At 38.6% G+C, this 17,106-nt stretch overlaps 1 protein-coding gene across 3 annotated transcripts in view; it reads right to left on the reverse strand.

Annotated features, from left to right (window-relative positions):
- Nucleotides 1-17,106, reverse strand: part of ZNF143 (zinc finger protein 143) — a 61,129-nt gene that overhangs the window by 18,051 nt on the left and 25,972 nt on the right. For all 3 annotated transcript variants that reach the window (XM_043903389.1, XM_043903409.1, XM_043903399.1), the window contains exons 8-12: nucleotides 11,501-11,620; nucleotides 10,216-10,291; nucleotides 9,385-9,510; nucleotides 7,777-7,956; nucleotides 1,252-1,479 (exon numbers count right to left, since the gene is read on the reverse strand). In XM_043903389.1, the coding sequence (XP_043759324.1) occupies nucleotides 1,252-1,479; nucleotides 7,777-7,956; nucleotides 9,385-9,510; nucleotides 10,216-10,291; nucleotides 11,501-11,620 (730 nt within the window). The remainder of the gene's footprint in view (nucleotides 1-1,251; nucleotides 1,480-7,776; nucleotides 7,957-9,384; nucleotides 9,511-10,215; nucleotides 10,292-11,500; nucleotides 11,621-17,106) is intronic.

The following is a 17,106-nucleotide window of genomic DNA, read 5'->3' on the forward strand; positions in this document are numbered from 1 at the left end:
AAAAGAGTGAAGGAAATGTTATTTTCTTACTGATGCTGCTGCTACTGCTATGTCGTGTCAGTCGTGTCCGACTCTGTGCGACCCCATGGACAGCAGCCCACCAGACTCCTCTGTCCCTGGGATTCTCCAGCCAAGAATATGGGAGTGGGTTGCCACTTCCTTCTCCATTGCATGCATGCATGCTAGGTCACGTCAGTCGTGTCCAACTCTGTGCAATCCTATGGACAGCAGCCTACCAGGCTCCTCTGTCCAAGAGATTCTCTAGGCAAGAATACTGGAGTGGGTTGCCATTTCCTTCTCCGTATTTTCTATCACACGACTAATATCTGAAAAGATAAATTAGAATTACAGGTAATTATTTGAGTAGATAGTGAATGATCTGTTATTTTCCTTATTCTCCAACCATTTTTTCCCCCTACCTATATGTTTTTCAATCCTTTAATATTAGCTATAAGATTGGGTAAGAATGTTTTAATTTTAAAACTTACTTCATTTAGGAACTACTCAATGAAACAGGACAATATATATGTTTTGTTCTGTTTCAGAAAAACCTATTTCATTTTACCTATTTAACTATGCTGTGTTATTTAACTGAAATCATAGAATCTAATTCTCTAAGATATTTTTCTCAAGAGTTTATCCTTACTGAAATGATATGTTTTTGTCTCCCACGACACTACTGAATAGACATGAATCAGCTAAGAGTTAGTTATTTGGGAATGCTTCACCACTCTTGATCAAGACCAACATTCTAATACACCCAAATAGTCTAGCTGCCCCTGCCCTGCCGTGCAGCCTCACCTCACACCAACCCTCCCAGGCAGAAATGCCATGCTGGCCAGGCTTCTTTCAGTCTCTCCAATTTACTTGGCTCTCTCCAACCTCAGGGCTTTTTGCATGTGCCGGTCCCTCCATCTGGAACATTCTCCTGCCTCTGCTCCCCGTTTACCACCCCACCCCCCAAACCTTGCACATCCCTGCCTGTACACCGAGTGAACCCATGATCTCTCCAAAAATCACTTCTTCAGGGGAGTTATCTCTGACCTTAGAGACTAGGTTAATTTCCCCTCTTATACATTCCAGAGCATTAAGTACCTTACTTTGATAGCAATTATTGCAGTTGTAAATGGTATTTTTGTGCGACTATTTGAATGAAACTTTATGGTTAGAGACAATGCTTTCAATCATACATTATGCTCATAACTGTTGATTTTCAAACACAGACATAAAAATACTGGGAAAAACCCTTACCTGGGGGAGGCTCAAAGAAGGCTTCCTGCTCCTCCTCGATGGGCTCTGTGTCATTGTGCGCTGTTCGTTTGTGCATGGCCAGTGTGGAGATCTGCTTGTATGTCTTCCCACAGTGATTACAGTTGTATGGTTTGGAGTGAGTGTGAACAACATGATGTTTGTACAAACTGGAATATTCTGTAAACCTTTTGTCACACCCAGGGACTGTACAAACATATGGCTTTTCCCCTAAGAAAAGAATGGCACCGGGAAAAAAAAAACAATTTTCAGTTATGAAGGCATAATCATTCCATACCTTCTAGGAGATGGACGGGGAATGAAGGGGGAGGGAAACCACTAGTAGCAAAAATACATAGTTGTCAAATCCCTTTCTATCCTGCTGTAAGGCACAGTATAAGAAAAGACTCTCTGACTATGGTTTCAACTTGCCTCAAAAGGTGGTCTGCACCCTGAGTCATACCCCACACTTGAATACCACTTTTTGTTTAATTTCAAGAGATGTGAAAAATAAGGATGGAGATAGTTACTGCCCAGCTACAAGCTTTGATGAGGACTTTCCAGGCAATCCAGTGGTTACGACTAGGCAGTGATACTGCAGGGGGCATGGGTTCGATCCTTGGTTGGAGAACTACGATCTTACATGCCACATAAAGCAGCCAAAAAAAAAAAAAAAAAGCATTGATGAAACTGTTGTTGTTACTTATAACTAGATAATCTAGATATCATCAGTGATACTATATTAATAATGAAAATAATAAATGTAGGGAATGCCCTGGAGGTCTAGTAGTTAGGAGTCTACACTTTTACTGCAGAGGCCCTGGGGTCAATGCCTGGTCTGGGAACTAAGATCCCACAAGCCACTTGGTACAGCCAAAAATAATAATAAAAATAATAAGTGCAATTATTAGTATAATGTATGTAGCTTACCCTAAGGGTTTTATAAGGATAAAAAAGAAACATTTTCTAAAGAGTGTATGAGACATAGTCTGGACACATATTTCATATTAACTTCACTTGACTTCTTGTAACCAATCAAAAGCTATTAAATATTCACTAAAAACAATTCAATGCAAAGCAATTCTTTTCCCATGAAACAGTTTGAGAATAATACAGGCAGTGTACATATTTTTAGAACTTTTCATTATAGAAAATTTCAAACATACACAAAAGTATAGAGAAACAGTGCAATAAACCAATCATCTAGCTTCAACTATCAATTCATGGCCAATACAGTTTCAATTATTCACCACATGTTTGCCCCCTCTGAAACAACTCCATGTACATTCCATCTCATCCATAAGTTATTTCTGACTGTATAAAAGATGGATGCTTTTTACAAAGAACAAAATTACCAATAATTATTTAATATCACAATATCTAGACACTGTTTGTATGTCGTGGGTGGGGGGTGGTGCCGCAGGGAATCTAACACTGCAGGGGGGTGGGGTGGGTGGAAGCAAACTAGAACAAATTAACCTAATCATAGTTTAAATGAATGCTTTTAACCACTTAAAAGAGGTATGGGGGCCAGGGTGAGGGAGAAGCAGCTAAAGTAACTCATATACACAGTATCTAATAGTCTATCTTGGACTACCCTGGAATAGGGAAAACTACAAACAAATATTTAAGTCTTCTTGGTAGGCTTGTTTATTGTAGTACTATGGGCAAAATGGGGCTTCCTTGGTGCCTCAGACAATAAAGAATCTGCCTGCAATGTGGGAGACCAGGGTTTGATCCCTAGGTTGGGAAGATCTTCTGGATAAAGGGATGGCTACTCACTCCAGTATTCTTGTCTAGAAAATTCCATGGACAGAGGAGCCTGGCAAGCTACAGTCCATGGGGTCCCAAAGAGACCCCACTGAGCAACTAACATTTTGAGAGGCAAAACAACTTGGAAACTATTTTAGACATAATAAAAGACTGAATAATGAATAAATGTATAAATGCTGTTGGAAGCGAGAGCTCTGACTATGGAAGAAGGAAAATGCAAACATGGAATGTGAGAAGAAAAGAAAGAGCTCTGTGGGATGAACTGGAATTGGAGGTACTGGTGTGAACTCAGTCTCTAAAATGTGCTTATGTGTGTATACACAGGCATATCCTACTCTGTCCTCATTTTACACCTTCTGAGGGTAACTCCATCTTTTTCACGGTTCTAAACATGGTAAAGCTATCCTCAAATAGTGGTTCTAAACACAGTAAAACCACCCACAAATAGTAAAATCACTAAGGTAATCTGTAATATACATCTTAGACATTAAGTATTTGAGATTGTGTCTTGTCCTCTGCCCAGCCCACAGGTTGGGTTGAAGTTTTTACCTTGGGGAATGGTTGTGGAGGAGACATGATGAGGGCAAGACCAGGAAGGAAAATGTCAGGCAATTCCAACTCAGAGAACCAGCCCTATTCATATTCAGGCTTGAGCAGTAACTGCCACTAAGTGGCACCAAACCACAGTCAAGATATAAATAAATTGGGGGGGGAGCAGGGGTGGCCTTATTTTTTTGGTTTTGTCTTGAAACACTAGTTTTTACAATTGAGGTATAACTGACTTACAATGTTACATTAGTTTCAAGTGTATAACATAGTGACTCAATAATACTATGTATTACAAAATCATCACCATGATAAGTCTGTCAACATACCAAGTTACTACAATATTATTGACTATATTCTCTATGCTGCACATTCTAGAACTCATTTATTTTATAATTGGAAGTTTGTACCTCTTAATCTCCCTCACCTATTTTATTCATCCACCAATCCCCTGCCCTCTGACAACTACCAGTTTTGTTTCCTTTATCTATGAATCTGTCTTTATGTTTGTTTATTCATTTGGTTTGTTAAAGTTCCACATGTAAGTGAAATAATACAGTATTTGTCTTCCTCTGTCTGACATCTCACTTAGCATAATACCCTCTAGGTCCATCCATGTTGTCACAAATGGCAAGACTTCATTCTGTTTTACGGCTGATACTCTACTGTAGGTATGTATGTAAATGTATCACACTTACCCATTCACCTATCAATGGACACTTAGGTAGCTTTCATATCCTGGGTATTGCAAATAATGCTGTCATAAACACAAGGGTGTATATATCTTTTTAAGTTAGTGCCTTAGTTGCTTCATTCAAATACCCAGAAGTGGAATTGCTGGATTGTATGGTAGTTCTGTTTCATTTCTGAGGAAACTCCAAACTCTTTTCTGTAGTGGCTGTACCAATTTACATTTCTACCAACAGTGCAAGAGGATTCCGTTTTCTTCACAACCTTATCAACACTTGTTACTATCTTTTTTTTTGATAATAGCCATTCTGACAGGCTCGAGGTGATATCTCATTGTGGTTTTGATTACCATTTCCTGGGTGACAGCGATGTTGAACATCTTTTCATGGAGATATAAATGGATCTGAGTTGCACTTTAGAGCTCCCTAATGGCTAGCTGCAGTCTCAACTGGGTCGGTCATCTGATCATCCTTCCAAAATGGACCGCATTTTACACAGCTGAGTCTTATGCTCCACTTATACATAATGTGGGCTTTTATTGCACTATCTACTTGATAATCATCAGCCAATCTTTTCTTCCAACCCAGACCTACTTCCTGGGTCAGGACAACATTTACAACTACCTACTGGATATCCTTGAGGGGGTTTCCCTGATAGCTCAATAGATAAAGAATCTGCCTGCAGTGCAGGAGACCCGGGTTTGATCCCTGGGTTTTAAAGATTCCCTGGAGGAGGAAATGGCAACCTACTCCAACATTCTTGTCTGGAAAATCCTACGGACAGAGGAGCCTTGCGGGCTACAGTCCATGGGGTGGAAAGAGTCGAATACGACTTAGCAACTAAACCACCACTGGATATCCTTACTTTAGTGACTTTTAACCATGTATGCATTTAAAAGACCTGGAGGATTTTTAATATATACTGATACCTGGGCCTCACCTCAGTAAAACTATGTCAGAATCTTTGCAGACAGGATCTGTGGAATCAGTCTATTTTAAAAAGGTGAATCCGATGTACAGCCACATTTGAAAGCACTACTCTACCTGCATATTCCAAAGATCATAATGGCCAAACTTAACGTAGGCATCCCTCTTTGTGGTTGTTGTTTAGTTGCTATGTCGTGTCTGACTCTTTTGCAACCCCATGGACTGTAGCCCGCCGGGGTCCTCCATGGGATTTCCCAGGCAAGAATATTGGAGTGGTTTGCCATGTCCTTCTCGAGGGGATCTTCCCGATCAGGGACTGAACCAGCATCTCCTGCATTGCAGGTGGATTCTTTCCCACTGAGCCACCTGGGAAGCAGGCATCCCTCTGACTGTAATCTAATTTGCCCATAAAACATGTTGAATGGCTAACTTTCAGATAATGAGTCTATATTCCATTACTTTAGATGGGAAAAATAGTTTTCCCAATTCATCTAAAAACCCCAACCATTTTCCCCAAATATTACAAAAAGGCTCTTAACCCACCAAGAATGTCTGCATAATATGAAGCACTTAAAACACCATTTATCTAATTATTAACACTCTGAACTCAGTAGCATGTATAAATTTGTGTGTAATACACAATAATAGCATAGTATCAAACAGGAATTTTGTTTTCTTTCTACACCACAAACACGTACTGTAAGTTTAAAATGAAATCTCTTAAAAATATTTGGCCATGTGATGCAAAGAGCCAACTCATTGAAAAAGACTCTGATGCTGGGAAAGACTGAAGGGAAAAGGAGAAGGGGGCGGCAGAGGATGAAATGGTTCAATAGCATCACTGACTCAATGGACATGAATTTGAGCAAACTTTGGGAGATAGTGAAGGTCAGGGGAGCCTGGAGTGCTGCAGTCCAAGGGATTGCAAACAGTCAGACACAACTTAGCAACTGAACAACAAATCTTAAAGACAGATAGAAAGGAATGCAGATTATATTAGCAAAAGACAATTTTTTTTTCCTAATCTACAGCCTTCTTTTCCAGGCCTCTGAGGTTTTCACAGGATATTCTACTTTCTTAGGAAACACAAATAATGTAGGCAAGATGATGGCAATAATGTATAATAAAAAAAAGTAATGTATAATATACAATGTGAGTATAAGATATGACTGCATCAGAAACATGACTGCAGTGTATTCTATGTTCTCTCATTTAGATTCATATGCAACTTAAAATCTTTTCCTTTTATAGAAAAATGCATGTATCAAGTGGATTCATTACAGTGGGGTTTCAATTTGAATCAAATTATGAGTAAAAATTTTATAAACCATAACAGCAAATATACAGATGGTAGAGTTCAGGTGGTGAGGGAAACCCAGAGAGCTGTATATTGCAAACCCACACTATTATCTTCCCTTCCCAACCTGGTCTTCTTCATCTTAGCATTATCACTGAACCTATCACACAAGCTAGAATGACAAGTTCTTCTCATTCCTCATGACTAAGTTGGTCATCAGGTCCTTTGCTGATATCTCTTCAATATCTTTCATTTTTATCCTTCTCCATCTCACTCACTTCAAATATTCTAATGGCCCTTAATCAATCTCCTTGCTTATGGCCTCATCTCCCTTTAACGTCTTTCTATAGCATTGACAGAGTAATTTTTTTCTAAAAAAGTAAGTTTTCTTTAAATCTTCCTTCCTCTCTATCCATAGCAGTATCCAAACTTATTAATGTTCCTTTCTCAAAGTAAAGGGATTGCTATAGATGCCTGAAAATATTTCCAGAGATATCCAGGGGTCTGTAGAATGTAGCCTGAGAAATACTATCTTACACAACTAACACTCCATTCTAAATGTCTTTTAATTTTGAATTATTACAAGTTTACTCTTAATATGAGTAATAAAAATAATGCATTAAAAATTTCTTATAAAACTAATGTATCCTCTCATTCTCCTCTCCATTCCCATCAAAAATACAACCACCTGAAACTAATACAAAATTGTAAATCAACTATACGTCAACTATAAAAAAATACAACCACAAAGCAGAACATCAAATTACAAGCTTTTGTGCGGTAAATGGCACCATCAAAAAAGTAAAAAAAAAAAAAAAAAAAAAAAGAACAGGGGAAAATATCTATAAAAATTGGATTGTGGTGATGGTTGTACAACCTCGTGAATATACTAAAAAAACAATGAATCATATACTTTAATGGATGAATTGTATAGTGTATGAATTGTATCTCAATAAAGCTGGTAAAAAATATATACATAGATACTCTGCAACAATTATGCCTATTACCCCTCCCTAAATCAACTGCCCTTGACAATGTTTTGTCTATCTCTGCATTTCTGATGCCTAGCAGGGGAACACACAGCAGACATGCAATAACTATTGCATAAATGTAACTGCATAATTACATTACAATATTGCATAATGTATAAATGCTAAGGTGAAGTTTGTTCAAGTTACGTAATCCACTGCTGTGGCTGGAAGGGGGGAAGAGATTCCTGCAAATGGTTTATGGGAGAGGCAGGAGTTAAAAAACTGAGCCTTGAAAGACAGAAGACCAAGAACTACAGACCGTTACCTGTGTGTATTCTCACGTGGTTTTTATAATTGGTTGCACTGGCAAATGCCCTCCCACATCCTGGTTCTGTGCAGTAATAAGGTCTTTCTCCTGTATGTGTCCTAATATGCACTTTTCTGATATTTGATGTTGTAAAAGACCGACCACAGCCTTCAAAGTGACATTTAAAGGGCCTTTCTCCTGAAAACACAAAGGGAAATACATTAAATGGTGCAAAAATACAGATAATTAAAATGTCTTATCCTTCAATTCTGCTTAGGATCATTCATGATCAGACTCTATAGCCTTTTCGTATTGAGCTTCCCTTTGTTTTTCTTGTTTTCTTTTTTTCTGCAAACAGCATTGTCTACTCCAAACGTAAATTTACACAGGAAAATCTGAATAGTATTCAAAACTCATCACCGATTACATGACTTTCCAAGACGGGAGTCATCCAGAAAGGCATATACTAAAAAATGAACTGAGATAAGCGACAAAGAACTATATATCACAAAGAAATACAAAAGAAAAACAGAGTCAAGCATAAGGATTAAGTTAGAATAGCCCTGGAATACCCTAAAAGCTTATCTCCTCCTTTATTTATTCTATAACACTTAAAGAAAAAAATTTTTTGTCTTTTTAAAATCTAGTGCCTCATACATAATATGCATTAAAAATACTCACTGAATATATTATTCTCAGGAGCTTAGAAACACCTTGTTATTGTTATATTTCATATAACAATAAGAGCATGAATGAAATAGAAGCAGGGACCTACAGCTTTGTTCTTGAACACTGTAAAGCCGATTTGGAATCATATTTGAACTAAAAGTTAAACGCTGATGAGAAGAACCTCCATGAAAACTTGCTAAACTATCTCAGAATACTTAGAAATATCTGGGGACAAAGTGATAAGATTACGTTTAAAACATCTGCAGTAAAATCTCAAACTAAATGACCTTGTGCTATCAATATATTACTTAGTCAACAGCTTATAATAGCATCTCTTATCAACAGTTTCTGAAAGTCTTCCAACTCTGATCCAAGGCAAATAACTACCTTTACAACACCAATCCGCAAATAATCAAATACAGGGACAGGAGGGGAGGGGAAGGGAGATTTGAACAAAGTACCCCTTAGGGAAAGGAGAGAAGGAATTTAAAGGGTAGGAAAGATGATCACAAGAAAGGAACAAGCCTTTCTTTCTGTGGGGCTGTAAGGACGTCAGATTCTTTTCTTTTTTTAGAAGCAGCTTAAAGCAGGAGAAGCCATGCTAAACTGGGAAGAAATCGGGTGCCTTAGGTGCTGGTCTCAGCTGGGCGACTAAGTGGACGTACAATCCTAGGTAATTAAGCCTGTTGCTCAGATAATTCCTAAAAACTGAGAGGGTTGGCAATCTAGGGCCACTGCTAATGTTTTGGAACACGGAACCCACTGAGAATCTAACTTACAGGCCCTCATCCTGGAAAAAACGAATATGCACAAACGGCAAACTACATGGAGTTTCATGAGTTTAAGAGAAGCCCTTGATACTGACTCCCTGAAGCACTTCTGGAAACCACGTCCCCAAGTCCCTCCCTGCAGATGAAGAACTCCTGGCCTAGATAGAGTATTTCTTCACACCAGTACCTGTATGAGTCCTGATATGTTTTTGTAGATCTCCTGAAGTTTTGAAAGATTTGGTACAATTATCTTCTGAACACCGATATGGCTTTTCTCCTGTATGAGTTCTGACATGACTTTTTAATCCGTAACCTTTAAGAAAAATTTCAAAGAAATTTAATTATACAAGACTCCTGTAAGCATGCCTACTGAGATTAAGCTATTGAAAAATACAGTAAACACCAAGGATATAATAATAGGCAAACACAACAGAATAACTATTAAACAGGTATTAGAGCATGCTAGCTCAGGACTGTCCTGCTGAAAATTCAACAGTTTCATCTCTGACTAGAAGAAACTGTGTGTTTCTTTTTTTAAAGTGTCCCCATCTTATTATATGTGCATTGCTCACACTCCAAAATCTTAAAGCAGAATGGAGGCATGGAGTGAAGAACAGGGCGGAAGTCAGGAGGCCTGGCACCAGTCCTGGCCCTGCTGCATGTGTCCCAGGGCAGGACCCATCCCACTGCTAAGCCCCAGATCTTCATGGTTCCTAGAGTCTGTCCTAATGTTAAGCTCTGAGTCAGTGTTAATGCTCAGCGTTTGTGTTTCTTGCTAAAAGAAAGAAGTGTGTGGAGTGAAATATGAACACAGTAGGCAGAAAGAAACAGGTCTGAGGAGAAAAATGAAAACACAAAGAGAACAGACTAAATGGGACAAAAGGCAGAAAGGGAGAGACTGGAAAACTAGTCACTGCATGCCCATTAATTCAGACCAAGGCAGGCGGTCAGTTCCTTCCTCTGACCTGTCTCTGCTTGACTCCCGAGTGGAACCAAGAAACAAAGCTCAAGGTTTTACCTGTTGCAAATGCTTTCCCACAGCCTGCATGCTCACACTGGTAAGGCCGGTCTCCTGTGTGTGACCGCTCGTGGACCTGTCATTAAAACAAAAGCATGAGTGTTTCCTCGAGGCACTCTGCAGGAAGATGGTCTCCACAAAGACTTCCTCCTCGCCCCCAACTGCTGAATTATATTGTTGCTTGTATATTATTTTTGAAAGACAGAAGGTAACTTTTCTCAAAAACTACTAATTCTCAATATAGACCAAATGCTGTATATTAAGATGTACTCATTTTAAGTAAGAGATTGGAATACTGGAGGTGTGAGCTTTTCTAGAGTGCTCAAAGGTGTTTGTATGGAACATGTACCTGTTGAGAGCTAGAAGTACAAGGAAACACTATACAACATAAGGTTAAGAGTGTGGAGGCTGCTGCTACAGGGGCCTTGATCTGGAGCAAGGCTTCACCACTGACTAGTGATGTGACTGTGGCATCTGCCTTCTCTCAGCCTCAAAGTTCTCTCTGTAAAACAGGGGCATACTAATACCTACCACAGAGGGCTGCTGTGACAAATGAATACTCATGATAATGCCCAATATTTACTGAACTTTTACCACGTGCCAGGCCATACTCTTCAGTACTTTACAGACACAGAATTAACTTACTTAATTCTCACAGCTACTCGCTGAAGGAGGTATATAATCTTTATGGTCCAATATTACAGATAAGGAAGATGAGGTACTAAGAGGTCAAGTAACATGTCAAAGTTACATACTAATAGACAGCAGAGATGGGCTCTGGGGCTGCTATTCCAAATATGCTAAATGCACACGTCCTAACACACTGTAAGTTATTCAATAAAAGTTAACTATTATTTTTTATGAGTGATGGTATATTGTGTTTAGCTTCAATCAAAATACTTGGCCTATGTATTTGACAAGACAAATCAACACCAACTTTTGCTGGATTGAGCAAATCACTGTTAACGGAGTGATTACATCCACATCTCCCATATAATTACATAAATTTCACATCTGAGAAAAATTTATTCAAATATGTAGAATACCTATCATGTGCTATAACATATGCTGGACACTAGGGAGACAAAGATGAAGAAAGCATAGTCCTAGTCCTGAAAGAGTTTATTTCGAAAATCTGCATAGGTTTTTGTGTGTATATGAGTATGATCATTTTATCTCGATAGGTGGGGGAGAACAATGGTGTCTGAATGTTACAAGTATATCAAATTGGCGTTTAATGTCCTGGATACCCTCATAACTAGACACAGCCTTCTTTCGTATATACCTTCAGATGGTGAGCTGTTGTATACAATTTTCCACATCCATCATAGCCACATCGAAAGGCCTTCTCTCCACTCTGTTGAGATTTAGCAGTTACTCTTGTTGCATGTCCTTGTAAGACAATCTAGATGAAACAAAAAGTACAATTTAAAGTATTTACACAGAAATAAAGTAGATGAAGTTACAATTTTCAGGAAAAAAAATATAAAATGTGGGTTTCCAGACTCAGGTCATTATTTTCATCCTGAGCCAGTTGGGTTAATTCTGTTATGCGGCTGAAGTCAGCAGCTCTGGAAGAAGTCAACAGGAGATCCACAAGGGGGCACAATCAGCACCCAGAGATTGTAAACTGAAAACAAGCGGGCAGCATACATTGATCCATTGTATGCAGCTGTTCCTTGACATACTCCAGTGAGTGTGTCTGTGTATTTTTTTAAATATTTAAAATTTTTGAAATTTTAAAAATGATATTATATTTATATATACACATATACATATAATAATATTTTTGGAAATATAATGTGCTAAGTCACTTCAGTCATGTCCGACTCTTTGCGACTCCATGGACTGTAGCCCGCCAGGCTCCTCTTTCTATGGGATTCCTGAGGCAAGAGTACTGGAATAGAGTGCCATTTCCTTCTCCATTAAAATACAGTATATATGTAAAATAATGCTTTTAAAAATATATATATATATTGGTACATATGTTCTAAAAACAATGTAAAAGTCGTTTTCAATTTCAAAAGTAATGAAAAAGAAGGGGTTAGATCATCTGAGTCACCTTGGGAGACATCAGAATCCATATGATGCTAGTTTGTGGGGAAAAAAATGGCTCAGATGGTAAAGAATCTGCCTGCAATGCAGGAGAGAGACCCAGGTTTGATCTCTGGGTCGGGACGATCCCCTGGAGAAAAGAATGGCTACCCACTCCAGTATTCTTGCCTAGAGAATTCCATGGACAGAGGAGACTGGCAGGCTACACTCCATGCGGTTGTAAAGAGTTGGACACGACTAAGCAACTAACACTTTCACACTTTCAGTTTAGAAAATCACTTCTCTGGAACTGAACACCATAAGACTTTAAACAATTGCACTGATGTTAGAGGTTTTTTTTGGAGAAGGAAATGGCAACCCACTCCAGTATTCTTGCCTGGGAAACCCCATGGACAGAGGAACCTGGTGGGCTACAGTCCATGGGGTTTAAAGGTTAGACACAACTTAGCAACTAAATCGCCACAGAGGTTTTTTAAAGATGATGACCTATTTTAGAAATTAAGTTACCATGAAACTTGAAGAATGACTTTCTACTTTGTGGGCATGTGGTGATGGTGCTGCCACATCCTATCTGTGCAGACTGTCCTACTTGGCTCAAAAATAACTCTGCCAAAAGCCATTTTATACTATAAAGATTTCAAAATAATGGAGCAAAGATCATCATGACTGATGAGTTACAACAGATGCTAAAAGCTGAGAGAGAAATCTGAAAATAAAAGACACAACAAAGTGAAACAGATGACTCTACTGGCCTTTTTTCAAAGAGCTGTTAGAATCTCTTTTGTTTCTATTTAAAGAGAACTCTCAGTTCCAAAAGAGGTTCTGTCACACCCCATATCACTTGCACATCAACATGGAGTTTTGGTAAACAAAAATTTCATAAGTATATTTTCAATTGCCTGGTGCTTTTTATTCCTATTCCTATTCTTTTTTCTTTTTATATTTATAAACCCTGCATCGAAGAAAATGAATATGCTTCATGGAATCTGATTCTGGTATCAGAACTGATAATTTTATTTATATTGCTAAATATATAAGCTTCTGAACAATGAGTGTTCCCTCCATCTTCAGGTTCCACCTAGAAATTTTTAAAAATCTGCACAACACTATGATTTAATACATTTCATTTATTCATAGGATATATTTACATTAAATAAAGTTTTCTAGGGTAGATAATTTTAAAATTTTATTTACCATACTGTAAGGGACAAAACAACTTTTAAAAATCATTCTGCTCTTTGGGAATGGTCAGGTCCTCATCATTCTAAGTGGGAACGGCAGGCCTTCATCATTCTGAGCAATGATCTACTACAGCAATACACACTTAAATGGTGGCGGGTGGGAGGTCAGGGTGTGGAGGAGCTACAAGGGTTGGGAGGACAGAAGAGAGCCCCGCATTAGAGGGTAACAGTATAGAAGATGTGGTTCAGTCTTTACAAAACAGACACGGATGGCTATACAGAGTCCGTCTTAGGTTTTTCCTTGTGACTGTTAAATCAATTAAAAAACAAGCAGTGGGAGAGGGAAGGAGAGGGTGAGATGTATGGAAAGAGTAACATGGAAACTTACATTACCAAGTGTAAAACAGATAGCCAACGGGAATTTGCGGTATGGCTCAGGAAACTCAAACAGGGGCTCTCTATCAACCTAGAGGGGTGGGATGGGGAGATGGGAGGAGGTTCAAAAGGGAGGGGATATATGTATACCTGTGGTTGATTCATGTTGAGGTTTGACAGAAAGCAACAAAATTCTGTAAAGCAATTATCCTTCAATAAATAAATAAATAAAAATCAGAAGAAAAAAAAAAGGAAAAACCAAGCAGTGGATCTCAGTGTTATTGCTGAATTACAAGCTAGTAATTATCTATGTTCATGTATTGCGGTATATTAATAAATGTTGCAGGGCACAATTTTCTAAATAAAGGTAGGCTTACGTTGTTAAAACATCTAGATAAAAATTGGGCACACTTCCTAATGGGTGCAAGCTTGAAAGTATCTTTACCAAAAAAAAAAAAAAATGATATAATTCCACATCTTCTCTGCCTAGGAAATTCCATCCTTCTAAATCTATGATGCCTGTTCTCATCATTCCAAACAGAGCAGATTCTTCAAATCCTCAGCATCTCTGTAATATTTAGCTTGTATCATGGACTTGGCACTTGATGCTACTGTCTTATTTTAAAGAATTTGTATTTCTTTTTCTTCCCTATTAGCCTAGCAGTTCCTCAATGTCAAAGTCTATATCATATATGCCGTCATACCTCACAGTGCTAGGTAAAGGGTTTATACCACTAACTATATGAGCATAATTCTAAGGAACTAAAAGTCATTTCAGTCAGTCAGTTCAGTCGCTCAGTCATGTCCGACTCTTTGCGACCCCATGAATCGCAGCACGCCAGGCCTCCCTGTCCATCACCAACTCCTGGAGTTTACTCAGACTCACGTCCATTGAGTCGGTGATGCCATCCAGCCATCTCATCCTCTGTCATCCCCTTCTCCTCCTGCCTCCAATCCCTCCCAGCATCAGGGTCTTTTCCAATGAGTCAACTCTTCGCATGAGGTGCCCAAAGTACTGGAGTTTCAGCTTCAGCATCAGTCCTTCCAATGAACACCCAGGACTGATCTCCTTTAGGATGGACTGGCTGGATCTCCTTGCAGTCCAAGGGACTCTCAAGAGTCTTCTCCAACACCATAGTTCAAAAGCATCAATTCTTTGGCACTCAGCTCTCTTCACAGTCCAACTCTCACATCCATACATGACCACTGGAAAAACCATAGCCTTGAGTAGATGGACCTTTGTTGGCAAAGTAATGCCTCTGCTTTTTAATATGCTATCTAGGTTGGTCATAACTTTCCTTCCAAGGAGTAAGCATCTTTTAATTTCATGGCTGCAGACACTATCTGCAGTGATTTTGGAGCCCCCCCCCCAAAAAAGTCTGACACTGTTTCCAGAATCTTTTGGGGGGGGGTGTCAAAAAAGTTCTAGAATTAAAACTGTGATGATCACTGCTCATCTCTGTGAATCTACTAAATCCACGGAGGTGCACACGTTAAACTGGTGAATTGTATAGTACGTGAAATATATAGTAGTAAAATTAAAAGGAAATAAATGGTAATTGGAATAAGAAAATTTCTCTTATTTGCAAAAACCAGAAGAGTCTCTATGAATCCCATAAAAAGTAACTATTATTTTTAAAATTTCACTATTATTTTTTCTGATTATAATAGTAACACATATACATTGGGGGAATTTGGTTACTATAGCAAAGAGTAAAGAGAAAAAGTTCAAGTGAGCTGTAATTCCAGCATCCAAAAAATAACTGTTAATATCTTGGTTTCTATTTAGCATTTTTAAAATATATATATATGTTATATATATATTAGTGTATAAGTTTTATTTTAGCAGAACTGGAATTAAGTTTTACACAAATTCTAAAGGCAGAAATTAATTGAACATGGGACTCCAAATCATCAGAAAAGAGTTCTTCTTGCTGTTTCCTCCTCTTCCTTTCTAAAAGCACCAAGGAAGTTTATCATCTCCCAGGTCTGAAAGATCAAGCCCAACAGCCCACACCTTCAGACCAGGTGGTGGCAGCACTTTATACTGGAAAGGCCCACACCTGAATCTTTTCTGTTATTCCCTCCTAGGCCAAGCTTTAATTCTCGCATGAAACAGATTATCAGAGGTTTGGCATTTAATTTAAGTAAGCCAAAACAATGAAGTTAAGACTGAATTTAAAACCTGTTAGGGGGATTCAAACTGTATTGCAAAAATGTACTTGTTTCTGCTCCTATCCTAACGTCCACACTGTATGCTTCAAGAGCTCAGGGGTGGTGACATAAGGGGCAGAAGCTCCAGTTTTGGAAGAACTACTGAGGACTTCAAGTCTCTGTCAGCAGGGCAGAAGTGAGGCTGGTAACAGAATTTTTTATTTCTAAACCAACTAAAGTCACTAGCATTGACATGTTATGAGAATTATTAGTAAATGCTATTTGCAACAGAACTATTTCCACTAGTAGCTCTAATTATTCAAAACAGACCTGGCATAAGGGCATTCTTGCAAAATACAGTAGGATGAGTACCCACAGCAACACCAACTAGCAAAAGGAACCTCTTAAAAGAAAACCATTGAAATAGCAATGCAATATAACATACAATGGGCTTCCTAGGTGGCTCAGTGGTTAAGAATCTGCCTGCCATGCAGGAAACTTGGGTTCGAACCCGGGGTCAGGAAGATCTCCTGGAGAATGGCAACCCACTCCAGTATTTTTGCCTGGAGAATTCCATAGACAGAGAAGACTGGCCTGCTATAGTCCACGGGGTTGCAAAGAGACACGACTCGGAGACTAAACAACAACATCTGGAAAAATCTCCAAATAGCCAAGGGACACACAGTCAAAAACCCTTTTTATCTCCATGTATAGAATGTTTGAATGGAATGGGAAGCCTCTCCTTTTTTACTGGAAATGTTTCCTTATAAAACCCTTTATCTCTCAATCCCAACCAACATTTATCTTTTCAGTTCTCAAACTATTTTATTCTTCTTGGAACTTGCTTTGTCTACCACTCTTTTCTTATCCTATTTCCATACTAACTTCCCTTTCCACCCACCTCTGACTCCACCATGGCAGAAGTTCTGAAATAATAAATGTTTGACAAATGACTGGTTAAGTACCTACTTCAACAATGATAAATGATATGGCCCCTGCCTTGGTAGGGCTCTCTTTCTAGCTAGTTAAACTGTCCTATAAATGAAGGACAATAATAGAATATAATAATTGCTATCATGGCAGTCCACACAAAGTTCTACAGGGACAAAATTCAAAAGCTGGGAGA

This window comes from Cervus elaphus, chromosome 1, assembly GCF_910594005.1.
Source record: "Cervus elaphus chromosome 1, mCerEla1.1, whole genome shotgun sequence".
NCBI lineage: Eukaryota > Metazoa > Chordata > Mammalia > Artiodactyla > Cervidae > Cervus > Cervus elaphus.